At 36.6% G+C, this 18987-nt stretch overlaps 1 protein-coding gene across 1 annotated transcript in view; it reads left to right on the top strand.

Annotated features, from left to right (window-relative positions):
- LOC115216782 (protein tyrosine phosphatase domain-containing protein 1) overlaps window positions 1-18987 on the top strand; it is a 68413-nt gene that overhangs the window by 14358 nt on the left and 35068 nt on the right. The window contains exons 2-5 of the mRNA XM_029786353.2: window positions 1615-1697; window positions 4458-4620; window positions 8311-8391; window positions 10653-10768. Coding sequence (XP_029642213.1) covers window positions 1622-1697; window positions 4458-4620; window positions 8311-8391; window positions 10653-10768 — 436 coding nt within the window. The 5' untranslated portion in view covers window positions 1615-1621. The remainder of the gene's footprint in view (window positions 1-1614; window positions 1698-4457; window positions 4621-8310; window positions 8392-10652; window positions 10769-18987) is intronic.

The raw sequence follows: 18987 nt of genomic DNA, 5'->3' as shown, positions 1-18987 counted from the left end.
CATCTCTAACCACATTCCTTTCATACTCTCACGAACTTATCTACTCACCCACCACTTTCAATCCTCTGTCTGTATCCGCTCTCATTTTCACATTCTTATACTTTGGGTGTATGCCCTGATGCTTCATCACTACCATCTCTTTTCTCTCTTTTTAGCTGGGGTAACCATGAGTATTGGGTTCATCACTTTGAGCCAGAGACAAAGAAACAATCCATGCTGTGGAAATATCCTTCTTCACCTGCTCCAAAGAAGGCCGAGGTTGTTTCATCTTCAGAGAAGGCAATGGCCTCGGTTTTTTGGGATGCAGATGGCATTGTGTTTATTGACTATCTTCAAAAAGGCCTCACCATCAGTAGAGAGTACTATGTCAACTTGCTGAGGCAGTTGCGAAAGGCTATGAAGATCAAATGCCCAGGAAAATTGACAAAAGGGGTTTCATCAGGACAATGGACCAGCAGACAATTCTCTGGTTCCCATGGCTTCCGTGCATGGCTATGGCTTTGAACTAGTTGATCAACCTCCAGATTCTCCTGATTTGGCCCCATCTTACTATCATCTGTTCCTCAAAATGAAAAAACACTTGGCTGGTAACCAGTATCACAGTCATGATGATGTCATATGGCTTTTTTGATCAACATGATGGAAGCATCTTCACCAATGGGATCCAAGCACTGCAACACTGATGGAAGAAGTGTGTTCGTTGCAAGGGAGACTATGTTGAAAAATTAAACCTCATTTGGTCACATTATATATGAGAGAATTTTGGTCAGCCTATGAACTTTTCAGCTGACGCTCGTATCAAACTTTAACCTCTCAACGCCTGGCATAAAGCCATCTCGCTCTCTATTACAACCCCACTCAGCTCAAAGGTTGTTGTCTTGTTTTGCAAGTTACTTGGTAACTTCACTTGTGCCAGTGGCATGAAAAAAGCACTCAATACTTTCAGTAAAGTGGTTGGTGTTAAGAAGGGCATTGAACCATAAAAGAAAAACATGCCAAAGCAGAGAAACTGGAGCTCAGCACAGTCCTCTCATTTATCAGATCCTTTCAAACCAACCAATCTATGCCAGAAGACAGATGTTAATTGATAATGATGTAAGAATGTGTTCAAACATGATCTGTTGTTATATAATCTTTAAGCATGAGATTCAGTTGTATACAATCCTATTATCTCTCTCTCTCTCTCTCTCTCTCTCTCTCTCTCTCTCTCTCTCTCTCTTCTCTTATTCACTTTGATTAATTATTTATGTTACTCTTTAAAGTGAATTCTGTTGTGTTATTGTTTACATCACTAAGACATAACTACCACAGTCTCTAGGTGGTAATATTCCTAGTAACAGCAAAGAGGGCCAGAAATATTATTGCTGGTTTTTTTGCCTGTTATTTTTTATCAGATTTTTTTGTGTTACTATTGAAACCAACCAAACATACTGAGTTTTAAAAAAAGCCTGTTATTAGTCCAACACAACCATATTTAGAGTTATCAATGTAGAGTTACAGAAAAGTTCATTCTAAGCCATGAGAGGATTTTAAGAGACAATATGACAAAAAGAGAACATGGAATTAATTAATAAGTCTGTGTTTTACATTTCTTTCTATTTTTTCTTCTTTAAGTATTGAAATGAATTCCGAACTGGACGAAGGACATAGTGAAAAAGATGATATTTTTCTCTGGGAGTCCAATAAGGCTGTAGAGGGTATATAACATTTTCTTGCTTTTTTGCAGTTTTTTTATTTCTTACTCTAATATTTAAATTTTAATTGTGAAATTTTGGTAACATTTCATGTTGAATCAAAAAGATCTGTCATGAAGTTTACATTTTGATATATATAAAGATAAATAATATATTAGTAGAATCATTAGCACACCAGGCAAAATGCTCAGTGGCATTTCATCTGTTCTTACTTTCTGAGTTCAAATTCTGCCAAGGTCGACTTTGCTTTCATCCTTTCGGGGTCAATAAAATATGTACCAGTTGAACACTGAGATCGATGTAATTGACTTACCTCCTCCCCCGAACTTTCTGTCCTTGTGCCAAAATTTGAAACCAATATATTATAAAGATATGTTGATAAAGATAATATAAAGATGTATATTATAAAAATAACATTTTTAATATATATAATATATATAAATATATCTTTTTAAATATCAACTTAAATTATTTCGATATATATTATAAAGATAATATTTTCATTTCATCATCATCATTATAGTTTTAATGTCCACTTTTCCATGTTTGCATGGATCAGTCAGAATTTGTTGAGATATATTTTTCTATGGCTGGATACCCTTCCTGTCACCAACCCATAACAAAGGGGTGACAAAAGAAGGCAAAGATTCGAGTGTCATTAGCTTGTCAGATGAGCTGTCTTATAATCTAGCTTTCCTTTAGGAAGTTTTGGAAAAGAGAGAACAATTCTATAATTCCATGTCCTTTGTATTCCAAAGTGAAACAATAAAGATATGGTTATATGACATGTTGATACTATTGTAGATATCACATCCAATGTTTTGACAATAAATGAAGGATTTGGCTCCATTTTAAGCTAATATAAAGTGAACTTTGCAAAATCAAAGAATTTCTATCTAGCAGAATCATTGGAGCATCACGAAAAAGCCTTGCTATGTTTGTTTCAGCTCAACCTTCCAGGGTTGATAAAATAAAGTACAAGCCAAGTACAGGAGCCTATGGTATTGACTAACACTCAATAACCCATGAATAGATGAATCCTTCAAAAACGGCAACCAGATGGTTTACTGCAAATTATGCTATCATTCGGTTGTTTTATCTATTTCACCTATTGTGTGGTTGGCAGCGCCATTAAATAGATTTAATTGGTGAATGCTTATGTCCCTTCCATACGATTATAAATTAGAATTCAGGAGATCTACGTAAAACAGTGAGAGTCTAAACAATGATGTATCTATTCATTTTGAACACATTTTGAGAGACTCAAACATGAATATGCTGATCACTATTGTATTTTGTCTTTAGCGAACATCTCTGGTCTTCAGATGAGACAATATAGTGTTTCAACCGTATTGTGTGTCTTCCCAGTCAAAGCTACCCCTAGATCAGTGAAACTAACAAGAGTACTGGCTGTTGTTAACAGAAATCATCAAATAAATTATTTGCTGATGTGTACTAATGTTTGCCCGACAGATAATAATTTGTGGTGTTTTGCAAGTTACTTGGGGGACAGTGCCCATGACTTTTGAAGTTCTTCCTCAACTTGTGAGACAGATTGTATTAATGTTCAATTTAAACAGTTACAAGTTGACCCCTGTAGGGAACAAAGAGGAGATTTCAGAAGGATGATGTTCTAGAGAAGGAAGGAAGGAATGGGAATAGTGATTAGTACAGGGTCTGGGGTGTTGAACACAACATGGGTGATCTAAATGATAACTTATTTATCACTCTCAAAACATTCTGGCAGATTCATTTGTGAATCCGCTGATCACTGTTACATTTTGCCATTGAAGAATAATCTGCTCCCTTATGACAACATGGATAGACATGGTTCGTTGGTGTAAGGGAATTTTGAATTTGAGGCATTTCAACCTTATTGTGTCTTTTCTGTCAACGCTATCCCTGAATCAGTGAATCTAAATGGGAGTAGTGGCTCTTGTTTATAGCAAGCTGCAAACAAATTATACGCTGATGTCTGCCAGATCATAATAATTCATGAGGTGTATGCAGAACATCAAGAATCTAAATGAGAATGTATCTGTTCCTTTTTAATACAATTCAAACATAAATATGCTGATTGCTGTTGCTCTTTGTCATTGGAGAATATCTCCTTCCTCCAAACAATGTGTGTTATGCATCAACACACACACAATTCATTGACATAAGGGAATTTTTTACTTTGAGACACGGTTATTTTGACCTTATGGTGTGTCTCTTCATTCATGTTATGAACACACATCGTCTAAAGAGAGATATTCTCTGAAGACTAAATACAACAGAGATCAGGATATTCATGTTCAAATCTGCCAGAATTAAGAATATATAGGTATATCATTATTTTGATCCTCAGTGTTCTGCATGCATTTATTATCTGTTTAGTAGAAATCAGCTCACATCAGCAAATAACTTGCTGATCCCTATAAACAAAAGCTCATGCATTTTGTCTGATTCATCTGTCTGACAGAATAACTTTGACTGATGAGACATACAATAAGGTTGAAACACTAGTGTTTCAAAGTCCCCTCACACCAGTGAACTGTATGGTTTTGAACATGTCATCTAAAAGGAGGTGATGTTTTCCATTGATTAAAAAACAAAAGTGATCAGATAGTTACATTTGAATCTGCCAGAATGTGTTAAGAATGAATAGATATTTGTTAATGGTTAATGTGATCTGTATAAATACATTAATTTACATGTCATATTTTAACTGTTTTTAATGGACTCCTCATGATTATCATCAATATTATTTTATCATTTCAGCCAGCATTCCTAATCCTCAATATAGTGTCCTGACAGAACAGGCTCAGGGCTTGATTTCGTTAAAGAACCAATGTGCTTTGTTTTGTGGTGGCCGCAATTGTAAATATGATCGCAGTGACTGCTGGGAAGGCCAAATGGCTATCACCGGACTCTTTTCTCATTGGTAACTTTCTCTCTGTGGAATTCCTGTATTTAAATTTTTATCTAGTTTAGTACATCATGTTCATAATAGGTTTTTTTTTCTTGTGTAATTTGATTGTCCTAGAAGAGGAATCTGTTTGGAAAATATATTGCAATAAGCCTGCAACTTGGGGAAGGTGTTGGGTGGGAGCACAATGGATGAGTGTCTCTCCGTACCCCTAATCAAGTCCAGGAGGGAACAACTGTTAGTGATTGGGAATTGGAAAGTGTGATAATGGTGGCTTCTGAGAGGACCTTATCAAGAAGGTGCCTGAGGTCTCTGTCCCCACAACCCTCCCTGGGTTAGTAGGCGGAAAAGATGGATGGATTGATTAAACTCAGTCCATTCAATTTCTAGCATAATAATGAACTCTCCCGTCGAAGACAATGTGTGAGTGTTCAGCTTTTGTGGAACGACCTGCACAAAAGATTTGTTTATAGCAATTGAATTTATGTACTGTAGCTCACACTATCGACATTGCCCGAACAGGTGCTTGGTGTACCACGTGTCGAGTGATCGCAAAGTGACATGAGATGAAGTGTTTTACTCAAGAATGCAACACACCAGGAATTGTCTAGGAATTGAAACCACAATCGTGAGTGCAACATCCTAACCACTAGGCCATGTGTTCTCACAAGTATAATAATAATAGTAACTAGCACTATGACCCGGCAACCCCGGGTCATAGAGCTAGTGCATGCATGTACAGCTGCGTGCATACGCACATACATGCAAGTACTGTCCAAATCTCTGACCAATTACATACAGCTAGCTGGCATTCAATTGGCGTATCAAGTTTCGGGCATTTTGATTGGGTTTTGGAGAGAAAATTCACAAAAAAGCTACTTCTATTGATTTTTTAATGGCTTTGCGGGGTGACTGGGGAAATGTAAAGATGTGCACGACCACCCTTCGACGGTTTTGAATGACCATAGAAAGTGCAAGCCCTCTAACTGAAAAATTGTGGATTTGTATAAAGGATACACACACAGACAGACATTTTGCCGTTTATATATATAGAGATAACAACAAGAGCACTCAGAGAGCACAAACCTCTGCCAAGGTAACACTAACATCCTCTCAACAATTAGCCAGAGATGATTTTTAAAATGAGAATATCTGAAATAGACTCGACTGCTCTCAGAAACGAGAATACTAAAAATGAACCCGACCGCTCTCAAAAATTAAGTAAAAAAAAAAACGAAAAATAATCCAGAATCCTTGTCCCATACTGGATCGATCCCAAAATATAATCAGTTTGTGCCCGTCACAAGGCCAAACATCCCTGAAAGTTCCATCCGAATCCATCCAGTGGTTCTTGAGATATCTTGTCCACGGACAAACAAACAAACAAACACAACTGAAAACAATACCTCCACCTTCACTAAGGCAGAGGTAATAATGAACTTATTGAATACAGGGCTCAGCTGCACTACAACTCATCATAAAAAGTAACCAAAAGTGTGTGAATAGTACATAGAATATGCACAAGAAGTGAACAGTGAATAAGTTTTTAAAAAAAAAACGAGGTGTTGGGGTGCATCAGGTTGGCGAATTTCATATGATGAGAAGGATTGCATCTCATTGTTATAAGGGATCCAAGAACTACTAAAGAAAACATAAATTTAAATCACTCCATAAGTGACACTGTCTGGGATTAAGACTAAGGTATTATGAAGTGACGAAAAAGGATAGTAAGTACCATAATATTCAAGTAGTCTGAATTGTACTTACCAAGTATTTCAAGTGTTCTCAGTTTTTTGTAATTCTAAAGACGATATGAACTGTGACTTGTAAGTGTTTCAAGCAATTGGATCTGGACATGGCTGTGTGGTTAAGAAATTTTTTTCCCAACCATGTGGATCTAGGTTCAGTCCTGCTGCATGTCAATTTGGGTATCTTGTACTGTTGCCTCAGATTGACCAATACTCCTGAGGAAAATTTAGTAAACAGAAATTATGCAGAAGACCATCAAGACTATATATATATATATGTTTGTGCATGTTGGGTGAGATAAGTGTCAGTGACCTGGATAGTTAAGTTTGCATGAATTAATTCCCTTTATACGAATGTTGACTTTGCATTTTTTGTTTTATCTAACATACATATGAGACAAAGTATTGAGATCGATATAATTAACTAAAAGCCCTTTTGAAGGTTGTGCTCCAGCATGGCCCCATTCCAGTATCAGAAATCAGCAAGAGAAAGAAATTACCAAGAAATAATATCATCATATTAGTGTTGCCTTAACTATCGTAATGTATTTTAACAAAGACATTTAATTTGTCTAATTTCTGTCAGTTACGTGTTTATAAAAATTCTAAATAGCATCAATAGTGCCATCCTAAAAATACCCAATATAGCTAAAGGGTTTTATGTTTCAGTTTTCCTTTTGCTTTAGCATCTACTTTTCCATGCTTGCATGGATTGAGCAGAGCTTATTGAAGCAGGTTTTCTACAACCTGATGCCCTTCTGTTACCAAGCAAGGTAGTATCTCCCCATAGCCAGACATTTTTACAGAATACTGGAAATGAATGATAGTGACACTCATTTACAACTATTACATGATGTCAAGACCAAGGAGACACACACACACACACATGTAGCTTGTTTCAATTTCCATCTACCATATCCTCTCACAAGATTTTAGTCAGCCCAGGACTATTGTAGAAAACCTGCCCATAAGCGCAGGCATGGCTGTGTGGTAAGAAGCTTACTTCCCTACCATATGGTTCTGGTTTCAATCTCACTTTGTGGTACATTGTGAAGTGTCTTCCACTATAGCCTTGTGCTGACCAAAGCCTTATGAGTGGATTTGGTAAACAGAAACTGAATGAAGTCTGTCTCTCTTTCGGAGAGGCACTGAGCAGCTATACGCACACATACACACACGACAGTAACTTCCGCCTACCGAATTCAATCACAAAGCTCCGGTCAGCTCAGGGCTATAGTAGAAGACACCTGCCCAAAGTGCCACGCAGTGGGACTGAACCCGAAACCATGTAGTTAGTATATATATATATATATATATATATATATATATATATATATATATATCTTCGTGTCTGTGTTTGTTTCCCACCACCACTTGACAACCAGTGTTGGCATGTTTACATCCCCATAATGTAGTGGCTTGGCAAAAAAGATTGATAGAATAAATACCAGGCTTTAAAAACAAGTGCTGGGGTCAATTCATTTTGCTTAAAAAAATTTCAAGGTGGATTCCCCAGCATGGCCACAGTCTAATGACTGAAACATGTAAAACATAAAAGATAAGGTACCACACACAAGGACTGAACTTGAAAGTCCATTGTTGGGAAACAATGGGAGAAGGTACTTTTCTCAATGCCATAAACCATAGACCAGAAAAAGTTGCACCAATTTATAGTTACCATCAAGTTCTCTCTTCTCTTTTCCTACTTTGCTGTTTGGTAAATGATAAAGATGATTTGCTATGTAGTTAATTCTGCTCACTTAAGAAGCTGACTGCCCTCTAGTAGGATCATAAAACTATAAGAAAACTTACTTCTACAAAAGCCAATTTATTTCAAATGTGTAGGTCTGTCTTAGACAAGTAATTGTGGAAAGAAAAAAATCAGGCATAAAACAAATGAAAGAATGATGTCTGTGTTCTTTGAATTCATATTAATAATAAAAGTCTTTTATTTCAGGGTATCTAAAGATATACTGGCAATGGCCAGGCCTAATACAGAAGTTATGGTAAGACATAGAATTGTTGATCAGTTTGTGAGGTAAGTTTGTTTCAAATATTGTTAGATATGTCATCATTAGAGTATAACTTACTCTTACAGATTCTCAATATACTTAATTTTATTTTGAAAGTAACTTTAGATGATATCTTGCATGTGTGTGTGTGTGTGTATATATATAAGCAAAATAAGCAACAAGGATATCCAGAGGTAATGCAGTATGATCATTTCATGCGACTCCATTTAATTGAACAATGCAAACATTACATCAGTTTAAATTGTAGAGCAATCTTCAGCTGCATAAAAATATAGAATTTAGTTAAATTAGAAGGACTCATTTATAAATCTGAATAACAAAAATAATCAATGATAAGCAGTGTCTTCTTTTGAAAAAAATCTGTTACAACTATGATGTTGTTGATAAAACATGTTCTTTGTCTATCTACTTATCCTCTTTGTGATTTTGAATAAAAAGAAAATTATACAAATGAATCTTTCGAATTTAACTAAATTCTATATTTTTATGCAGCTGAAGATTGCTCTACATTTTAAAATTGATGTAATATTTGCATTGTTCAATTAAATGGAGTCGCATGAAACGATCGTACTGCATCACCTCTGGATATCCTTGTTGCTTATTTTGATTATAATCACCCCATTTTGAATTATATGGATAATACCATACCAAATTCTGGTGCCTGAAACTTAAGTACCATATTCATCTGAACCAAAATTTTACTGAACTTGTGTGTATGTACACGTCTACATGAGTCAGAGGTTAAACAACTGTCTAAGGAATAATAAATATCCAATATACAACTGGATGTATACCTATGTATTTATATCCAAGTGCTTACTGTTGCAAGACAATAGCACAATTGAATATGTATGAGTTGGAGTAAACAGAAATTTACCCAGAATTTATAAGGCAAAGAAGAAAATGGAGAAGATAATTAATTAACAAACATCATCCTGTAAACATCCTTTGGATCTATTTATTGATTACAATCATATGTATAAATAAATAAGTAAATAAATGAAAAGAAATAGTATTATTCACTCATTTGTTCCTATTCATTTATTTATTATACATATGACTGGAATCAATAAATTGATCCAAAGGATGTTTACAGGCTGATGTTTGTTAACTAATTATCCTCTCTATTTTCTTCTTTGTCTTATATATATATATATATATATAAAGAACAACTGGTTTATTTATTTTAGGGTGTGCTCTTTCTGACTTATGATCTTATGACAAATATATATATATTATATTTAAAAAAAATTTTTTTTCAATTAATAAATAAATAAAATAATATATAAATATAAAAATATACATACATATATATATATATTTGTATATATATATTTAAAATTTATAAGTTTAAATTATTTAAATAATTTTTAAAATTTTAACTTTTATATTTTAAAATTAATTTTATGTATTGGCTTATGTTTTTCACTGTTTGATTTGACTAATAGTGGTTTTATCTCTAATTTAATATAATATAATATATTTATACTATAAAATTGGATTTAATCCTAAATCTAATTTTTCCCTGTAAGTTTGGATTTATTCCCTAATATTATTATTATTATTATTATTATTATTATATATATATATATATATATATATATATATTTCAACAATTGAGGGCAAAATTAATTAATTATTAATCAATTTCACCAAGTGTTCAGTATGCAAAGGGACCATTCAAGGCGAATTCAAATTATTACATTATATAAAAGGGCTTAGTAAAATAAATTACTTTGCCGCATACTGAACTCATTAGAAATAGCAGCTAAAAAACTTTTTTAAAGCTATTTCTAATACTTAAAGAAAATCTCTCTCATATATAGTGTTTGCTTAGCATTTGATTTTTCGATGTCCTTACCCCCAAACTTTTGTGAGTTGAATTAAGCAAACACTATATATGAGAGAGATTTTCTTTAAGTATTAGAAATAGCTTTAAAAAAGTTTTTTAGCTGCTATTTCTAATGAGTTCAGTATGCGGCAAAGTAATTTATTTTACTAAGCCCTTTTATATAATATATATATATATATATATATATATAGTGGCTGTGTGGTAAAAAGTTTGCTTCCCAACCACATGGTTCTGGATTCAGTCCTACTGTGTGACATCTTGAGCAAGTGTTCTCTACTATAGCCTCAGGCTGGCCTCGGCCCTGTGAGTGAATTTGGCTGATGGAAACTGAAAGAAGCCCATCATATGTATGTTTTTGCCCCTTATCATCACTCAAAAAATGTGTTATTTTTCTTCAAATTTTCCTTATTTCAGGTATAAAATAATGTCTGTAATAAATCTTCAAGAGACTGGAGAGCATGCTAGTTGTGGACCAGGTCTAGAACCAAGTGGATTTTCATATGACCCCCAAGATTTTATGTCATCAAACAGTATGGAAAGTTATTTTCTTATGAAATTATTTTTGCGTTTTTGAAATCTCATTTGTTCATTCAGGCAATAATTTTATAAATACATGTATATAGACTGGTAACCACTATAAGCTGTGGTGGAGAACAGTTCACACATGTACTGAGGCTAGCCAAGGGATTTTATATTTAGATATAACTGGGGTACTTATATGTACTCTTGACTTTTGCTTCGGCTTTTTTTTTGTCCATGGGTGTATGTAAGTATATCATTTATTTCTTATCATATTTTCTACTGAAGAGGAAAAAATCGATGAGATTAATTCCGAAATAGATTCAATATAGAAATAACAAACTTTTTAGAAAAATTCTGTTGACTAGCTACCCGATTTCAGTACAACGTATTTCTGTAGTGGGTATATAATATGTGGAAATTGACGATTTAAAAGTCTGTTATCAGCATATTGGCAGGGAAATAATTTTCTTTTGCCCTTGTTTATAAGTTATATATATATATATAATATATATATATATATATATATATATATATATATATATATAGAGAGAGAGAGAGAGAGCAATAAGAAAATGGAGGGGATCAATAGATGGTTTGTCAACTTTTAGACATTATATTATGTTAACTTATTTATTTATTTACTAAACTGACAATTACAAGAATATACATATATGTATAACATATTATGCTTTACATATAAGATATAAAATATATTAATATATAAGGATACCAGTAATTATTACAGAATAACATACAAAAATACCTCATTCTACCTTTATTACTCAAGTAGACTGAAGTAATGTAGATGAAATTGAGGTACTTGGGTGTTTCTCTCTCTCTCTCTATATATATATATATATATATATATATATATGACGTTAAATGATGATGATGATGATATATATATATACATATATATGAATGCCAAAACCTTCCCAGGCGAAGAATGTACCCCACAACATAGAATGGTAGTCAGTGACTTTAGGATCAGGACTAAGAGGACAACTAGAAGACGACCAACATGGAGAAGAAGGGCCTGGAAGCTTAAAGACCCTGCTAATGGACAAAGATTTAGAGACATGTTACTTGAAGCCTTCGACGAAATAGAAGGGGGCATAGCTACACATGGGGTAGAAGATAACTGGGCGCTTCTAAGGGACAACCTGCTGAAAGCCACTGACCAGATCTGTGGCTGGTGCAAAGTCCCCACAAGACCCAAAATAACGTGGTGGTGGAACAATACTGTTGACAGGGCTATTAGACAAAAGAAACAGGCTTGGAAGGACTGGAAGAACGGTGGTAGCAGGGAAGTGTATCAGACTGCAAGAAGGGAAGCTAGGAGGCAGGTTTATTTAGCCAGAGGGGAAGCAGATAGGAAAAAATTTGCCAATGTCCTGCGCCGTGAGGATGAAAGACTTGAGGTATTTTGTATAGCAAGACAGTGTGTGAGAGAGAATCGTGACGTGGTAGGAGAAAAATGTGTTCGCATGGATGACGGCTCACTTGCGCTAAATGAGGATGCAAAGAGAGAGGTTTGGAGAAGCCACTATGAAAGGTTGCTGAATGAGGAAAATGAATGGGATAAAGAGAGTCTGCCGAATGTTGACCCAACAGAGGGACCAGCAATCCGAGTTGACAGTTCCTTAGTAGATAAGGAAATTAAAAGCATGAAAACAGGGAAAGCCCCAGGCCCATCAGGAATTACTGCAGAGATGCTCAAAATATCTGGTAGTGTAGGCTATAGCCTAGTCACCCGTATAGTTAACCAGGTGATACACGAAGGAGTCATTCCCAATGACTGGTGTAGCAGCATAATAGTCAGCTGCTACAAAGGTAAAGGTGACGCCCTAGATACAAATAACTACAGGGGTATCAAGCTGCTGGATCAGGTAATGAAGGTTACGGAGAGGGTTATAGCCCAACTAATTAGAGAGAGAGTTAGCCTAGATGAGATGCAGTTTGGGTTCGTGCCAGGGAAAAGTACTACTGATGCTATTTTCATGGTAAGACAGCTGCAAGAGAAATACCTAGCCAAAGACAAGCCCCTATACCTGGCTTTTGTTGATATGGAGAAAGCCTTCGACAGGGTCCCCCGATCCCTCATCTGGTGGTCAATGAGGAAACTAGGGATAGATGAATGGTTAGTGAAAGCTGTACAAGCCATGTACAGAGACGTTGCTAGTAAGGTGAGGGTTGGCACCGAGTACAGTGAAGAATTCAGGGTAGAGGTTGGGGTCCACCAAGGTTCAGTCCTCAGTCCCCTCCTATTTATCATAGTCCTCCAGGCAATAACGGAGGAATTCAAGACAGGATGCCCCTGGGAGCTCCTCTATGCTGATGACCTTGCTCTAATTGCTGAGTCTCTATCAGAACTAGAGGAGAAGTTTCAGGTATGGAAACAAGGTTTAGAATCGAAGGGCCTTAGAATCAACCTAGCCAAAACCAAAGTCCTAATAAGTAGGAAGGTAGACCAATCACAAACGCCTTCAGGTAGATGGCCCTGCTCGATCTGTAGAAAAGGTGTAGGTAGAAACTCTATAAGATGCACCAAGTGTAAGCTATGGACACATAAGAGGTGCAGCAATGTCAAAGGAAGGCTAACTAGGAAGATGGTTTTTGTATGTGGCAGATGCTCAGGAACAGTTAACACTGAAAATGCTCTGAGACCAACTTCGTCACTTTCCAGGGAGAAAAGCTAGAAGTAGTTGATAGTTTCCGTTACCTAGGTGACCAAGTCAGTAGCGGGGGCGGGTGCGCTGAAAGTATAACTACTAGAGTAAGAATAGCCTGGGCAAAGTTTAGAGAGCTCTTACCCCTGCTGGTGACAAAAGGCCTCTCGCTCAAAGTAAAAGGCAGACTGTATGATGCATGTGTACGTACAGCCATGCTACATGGTAGTGAAACTTGGGCTGTGACTGCTGAGGATTTGCGTAAGCTCGCAAGAAATGAAGCTAGTATGCTCCGATGGATGTGTAACGTCAGTGTTCATAATCGACAGAGTGTAAGTACCTTGAGAGAAAAGTTGAACCGAAGAAGCATCAGTTGTTGTGTGCAAGAGAGACGTATGCGCTGGTATGGTCATGTGATGAGAATGGCTGAAGATAGTTGTGTGCGAAAGTGCCACACCCTGGCAGTTGAGGGGACCTGTGGAAGAGGTAGACCCAGGAAAACCTGGGTCGAGGCGGTGAAGCACGACCTTCGAATTTTAGGTCTCACCAAGGAAATGACCAGTGACCGAGACCTTTGGAAGTATGCTGTGCGTGAGAAACCCCGGCAAGACCAGTGAGAACAGTCAAAATCAAGATCAAACCAAATTGAGGTCGATCAACATCAGGGCCCCCGTGCAGGTGACACGTAAAAGCACCATCCGTTCGTAGCCGTTTGCCAGCCCTGTCTGGCCCCTGTGTCGGTGGCACGTAAAAGCACCATCCGTTCGTGTTCGTTGCCAGCCTGGCCTGGCCCCCGTGCCGGTGACACGTAAAAGCACCATTCGTTTGTGGCCGTTTGCCAGCTCTGTCTGGCCCCCGTGCCGGTGACACGTAAAAGCACCATCCGTTCGTGGCCGTTTGCCAGCCCTGTCTGGCCCCCATGTCGGTGACATGTAAAAGCACCATCCGTTCGTGTCCGTTGCCAGCCTCGCCTGGCCCCCGTGCCGGTAACACGTAAAAGCACCATCCGTTTCGTGGCCGTTTGCCAGCTCTGTCTGGCCCCCGTGTTGGTGGCACGTATAGCACCATCCGTTCATGTCCGTTGCCAGCCTCGCCTGGCCCCGTGCCGGTGACACGTAAAAGCACCATCCGTTCGTGGCCGTTTGCCAGCTCTGTCTGGCACCTGTGCGGGTGGCACGTAAAAAGCACCCACTACACTCACGGAGTGGTTGGCGTTAGGAAGGGCATCCAGCCATAGAAACACTGCCAGATCTGAAGGGCCTGATGAAGCCTTCCAGCTTCACAGACCCCAGTTGAACCGTCCAACCCATGCTAGCATGGAGAACGGACGCTAAATGATGATGATATATATATATATATATATATATATATATATATATATATATATATATAGACCGGAGTAAACACATAAATGTGAAACAAGGTGGAAAAAAGAGTACTCAAATACCAGTGGTAGAGTAATATGCTTTATTTTAAGCAGCAGAAAATTCAACAAAATCTGTTACTCTGAGTTTCTCGTTGCCGTTCATCAGACAGTTTTTGCTAGAATGGAACTTATATATTAATTCAATCTATACTCTTACAAACGCTACACCTTTAATAAGAAATGGACTTGTTTGATTGGCCCTTTAGAAAAAAACGGTCAATCTTCGAGCGATAAACAAAAAGGTCAAAAATATATGTATATATATATAAAAAAACTTATAAAAATTATAAAATCCGAGGAAAAAACCGAGGAAAAAACCTATTGCCGTTAATGAAGACAGTGCAAATTAATGCATAGAAATTAAACCTGTTATAAATACTGCAATACATATTTATATTAAAATCTACATATATATATCAACATACACAAAAGGATGCGCGTAAACGCCATACATACATATACAGACGTATGAATATGAATCTAAATATACACATAAAAGCATGTGTACATATATTCACGCAAACCGTCTCGCACGCAAGCTAAAATTCATCTATGTAGCAATTCTCATATACTGAGCAAGGAGGGGGAACGAAAGAAAGGGAAAGAGAGAAAAAGGAACGAAGGAGGGGTGGGGAAAAAACTTGTAACGATGTTATTGGCATCTATAGAGGCCAGTATACATACACAAGTTTGAATGGATACATATACATATAAATAATGGATACATATAAATAATCGACGAATTTTGATTCTGTTTCCAAGCTACGCGGATATTAATCCGTATAGCAAAGTCTTATGTTTCTACATATATATTAGGAAAAACCTACAAACTTTGTTTTCATGTTATTGTATTGCATAGGATTACCTTGATTATTTATATTACCTTGATTATTTATAAATGACCCAAAATAAGGATGTTATATTTTATTTTATATGTCTTTCGTATATATTTTTATTAATGCACCCATTTTTTAAAAGCAATGTTTTTTTTAAAAAAAGCAATGTTGTCAAAATTAGAATGTTTATATAAGTATGTGTATAGCAAAGCATATGTATTTGTAAGCATGCGTATCTGTGTATGTGTAAGTGAAAGTATGCTTGTGCTTAAGCACACATATACACGACGGTATGTATATGTATCCATTCAAACTTGTGTATGTATATTGGCCTCTATAGATGCCAATAACATCGTTACAAGTTTTTTCCCCACCCCTCCTTCGTTCCTTTTTCTCTCTTTCCCTTTCTTTCGTTCCCCCTCCTTGCTCAGTATATGAGAATTGCTACATAGATGAATTTTAGCTTGCGTGCGAGACGGTTTGCGTGAATATATGTACACATGCTTTTATGTGTATATTTAGATTCATATTCATACGTCTGTATATGTATGTATGGCGTTTACGCGCATCCTTTTGTGTATGTTGATATATATATGTAGATTTTAATATAAATATGTATTGCAGTATTTATAACAGGTTTAATTTCTATGCATTAATTTGCACTGTCTTCATTAACGGCAATAGGTTTTTTCCTCGGTTTTTTCCTCGGATTTTATAATTTTTATAAGTTTTTTTATATATATATACATATATTTTTGACCTTTTTGTTTATCGCTCGAAGATTGACCGTTTTTTTCTAAAGGGCCAATCAAACAAGTCCATTTCTTTTTAAAGGTGTAGCGTTTGTAAGAGTATAGATTGAATTAATATATAAGTTCCATTCTAGCAAAAACTGTCTGATGAACGGCAACGAGAAACTCAGAGTAACAGATTTTGTTGAATTTTCTGCTGCTTAAAATAAGGTATATATATATATATATATATATATATATATATATCTATTTATAAAACTGAAAAAAAGTTTGTTTAACTCGACCACTTGGATCGCTTTCAAGGCCACTACATCCCATCGGATTGACTCCAAAATTTACAGGGACATGTAAAATAAGGTGACGATGCCCGTGGGCTATGTTAGAATTCCCTATCTTAAAAGGTGTCGTTGCTAGGGCCAAAAACCCACTTTGACAAGTCCACTCCCATTCTTTAATGTATCTGTCTTCCTCACTCACTCAAGCTATTTCCTCCCTTCCCAGCACTTTTTCACTCACTCTATTTCCTACCTTCCCTTCACTTTCACTTCGTCAAACTGCATTCTATATCTCGCTGTCTGCATTCATAGAGAGAATTATCATCGCCACAAACACCACACAATCATGACAACAAATATTATGAATCTCGCCATCACATTCTATTGTCTGCCTGTCAACGCGCTGATGGAGCAAATACAAACAGAACACACCAACGAGCGTTCGTGTTCTGGTGATAACGTAGGTTTTTCGTATCTATTACATTTTAACATTTATTTTGGTGCTAAATTTTCATTTTTTACTACTTTATTATTTTTTTCTTAAATTGATGCTTTTATTAAAATTAATTCTAATTGTCTGGGTCAACAGTTCGTTTCCTCGGAGGATATGGAAATTCCTATTACCCGTCAGAGAAATAACTCCAGCAGCTCACAACTATTTCAACAAAGACAAGGTTACCTGCTTAAAAGTCGAATTCAGCGTCAACGCTCACGTATGAGAGAGACTCCAACACACACACACACATATATACATACATATATAATGTGTGCATTATGTGGTCGGTTGAGCTGAAAATATGCAGACCTATGTTAAAAGTGCTGGCAAGTTTGCATGACAACTATTTTTTTTCCTCAAATGAAAGGCGTGACCTCTATGACAAAATTCTTCATCTTATAAAATGTGGCCCCAGTAGACCCGAATGAAATCGGGTTATATTAACCAAAATGTGAAAAGGGGTCTAAATGGGGCTGGAAGGGGATTAAAATTTAAAGGAGCGGGTGTTTAGGAATTCTCTGTTACATCAAGCTAAAAAATTTGCGCTAGCCTTTTTATCGTCAATGTGTTGCCGTCCATGATGAAGAAGTTTTGAATGCTTGCCATGGTGAGTCTACTGTCGTGAGAAAGAATCACTTCAAAACTTGGTGTTTAGGGATTTTCTTTTACATCAAGTTCAAAATTTTACGCCAGCCGTTAAACTGTCAAAACGTTGCTGTCTGTCGTTAAGAAATGCCAGCTATGGTGACTCTACTATCCTCAGATTCTATCCCTTCAAACTTTGGTTTCCAATATTTTATTATTTTTATTCAGCTCGCAAGTTCGTCTGTCCCTTTTAAATGTTAGTGTTTTGCTGTCTGCCTTGAAGCAGACCTTTCCATTGTTACTGCCTGATATTTATGATTGATCTTTGTAAATATTTTATTTCTCAACTTACTCAAGATCTTTTGTTGTTTATAAATGGGAGAGAGATAGATAAAGATAGAGAGTAAGAGAAAGTGAGGGAGAGTCCGAGAGAAAGGAAGAGTAAGAGAGTGGGGAAAGTGAGAGAGAAAGGAGGAGAGAATCATCATCATCATCATCATCATTGTTTAACGTCCGTTTTCCGTGCTAGCACGGGTTGGACAGTTTGACCGGGGTCTGGGAAGCCAGGAGGCTGCACCAGGCTCCAGTCTGATCTGGCAGTGTTTCTACAGGTGGATGTCCTTCCTAACGCCAACCACTCTGTGAGTGTAGTGGGTGCTTTTTTCGTGCCGCCGGCACAGGTGCCAGGTGGGCTGGTAGCGGCCACGATCGGTTGGTGCTTTTTACGTGCCACTCAAGGCGGCGCTGCAATCGGCCACGTTCGGATGGTGCTTTTTACGTGCTGAAAGGAAATAACAGAAAGTAACAACCACACTCTTACCTGCGCGTAGAGCGGGTCACCTTCAGCTAGTATATATATCTTTATATATAAAAGAGAGGTTGTGTGTCTGTCTCCTACGATTTAGATTCCTAACTACTCCCACATTTTGCGGTGCAGTTTAACCAAAACCGGGTATCTTATAGTCGTGATTCATATCGAGCCCTTCTGCGTATTAGCACGCGTCTACGATGAGTCTACGATTTAAAAAAAAATTTACCATCGTTTTTTTCCATTTTAATGCATTTTTTCGCTATTATATAAGGGAAGTAACTCTCTAAAAATGTCTACAATGAGTCAACGATTTAAAATAAAATTTACCATCATTTTTCTTCCATTTTTAATGCATTTTTTTGCTATTTTTTGGCTAT

The sequence above is a fragment of the Octopus sinensis genome, linkage group LG10, assembly GCF_006345805.1.
Source record: "Octopus sinensis linkage group LG10, ASM634580v1, whole genome shotgun sequence".
NCBI lineage: Eukaryota > Metazoa > Mollusca > Cephalopoda > Octopoda > Octopodidae > Octopus > Octopus sinensis.
This window is presented reverse-complemented; position numbering and strand designations above follow the sequence as displayed.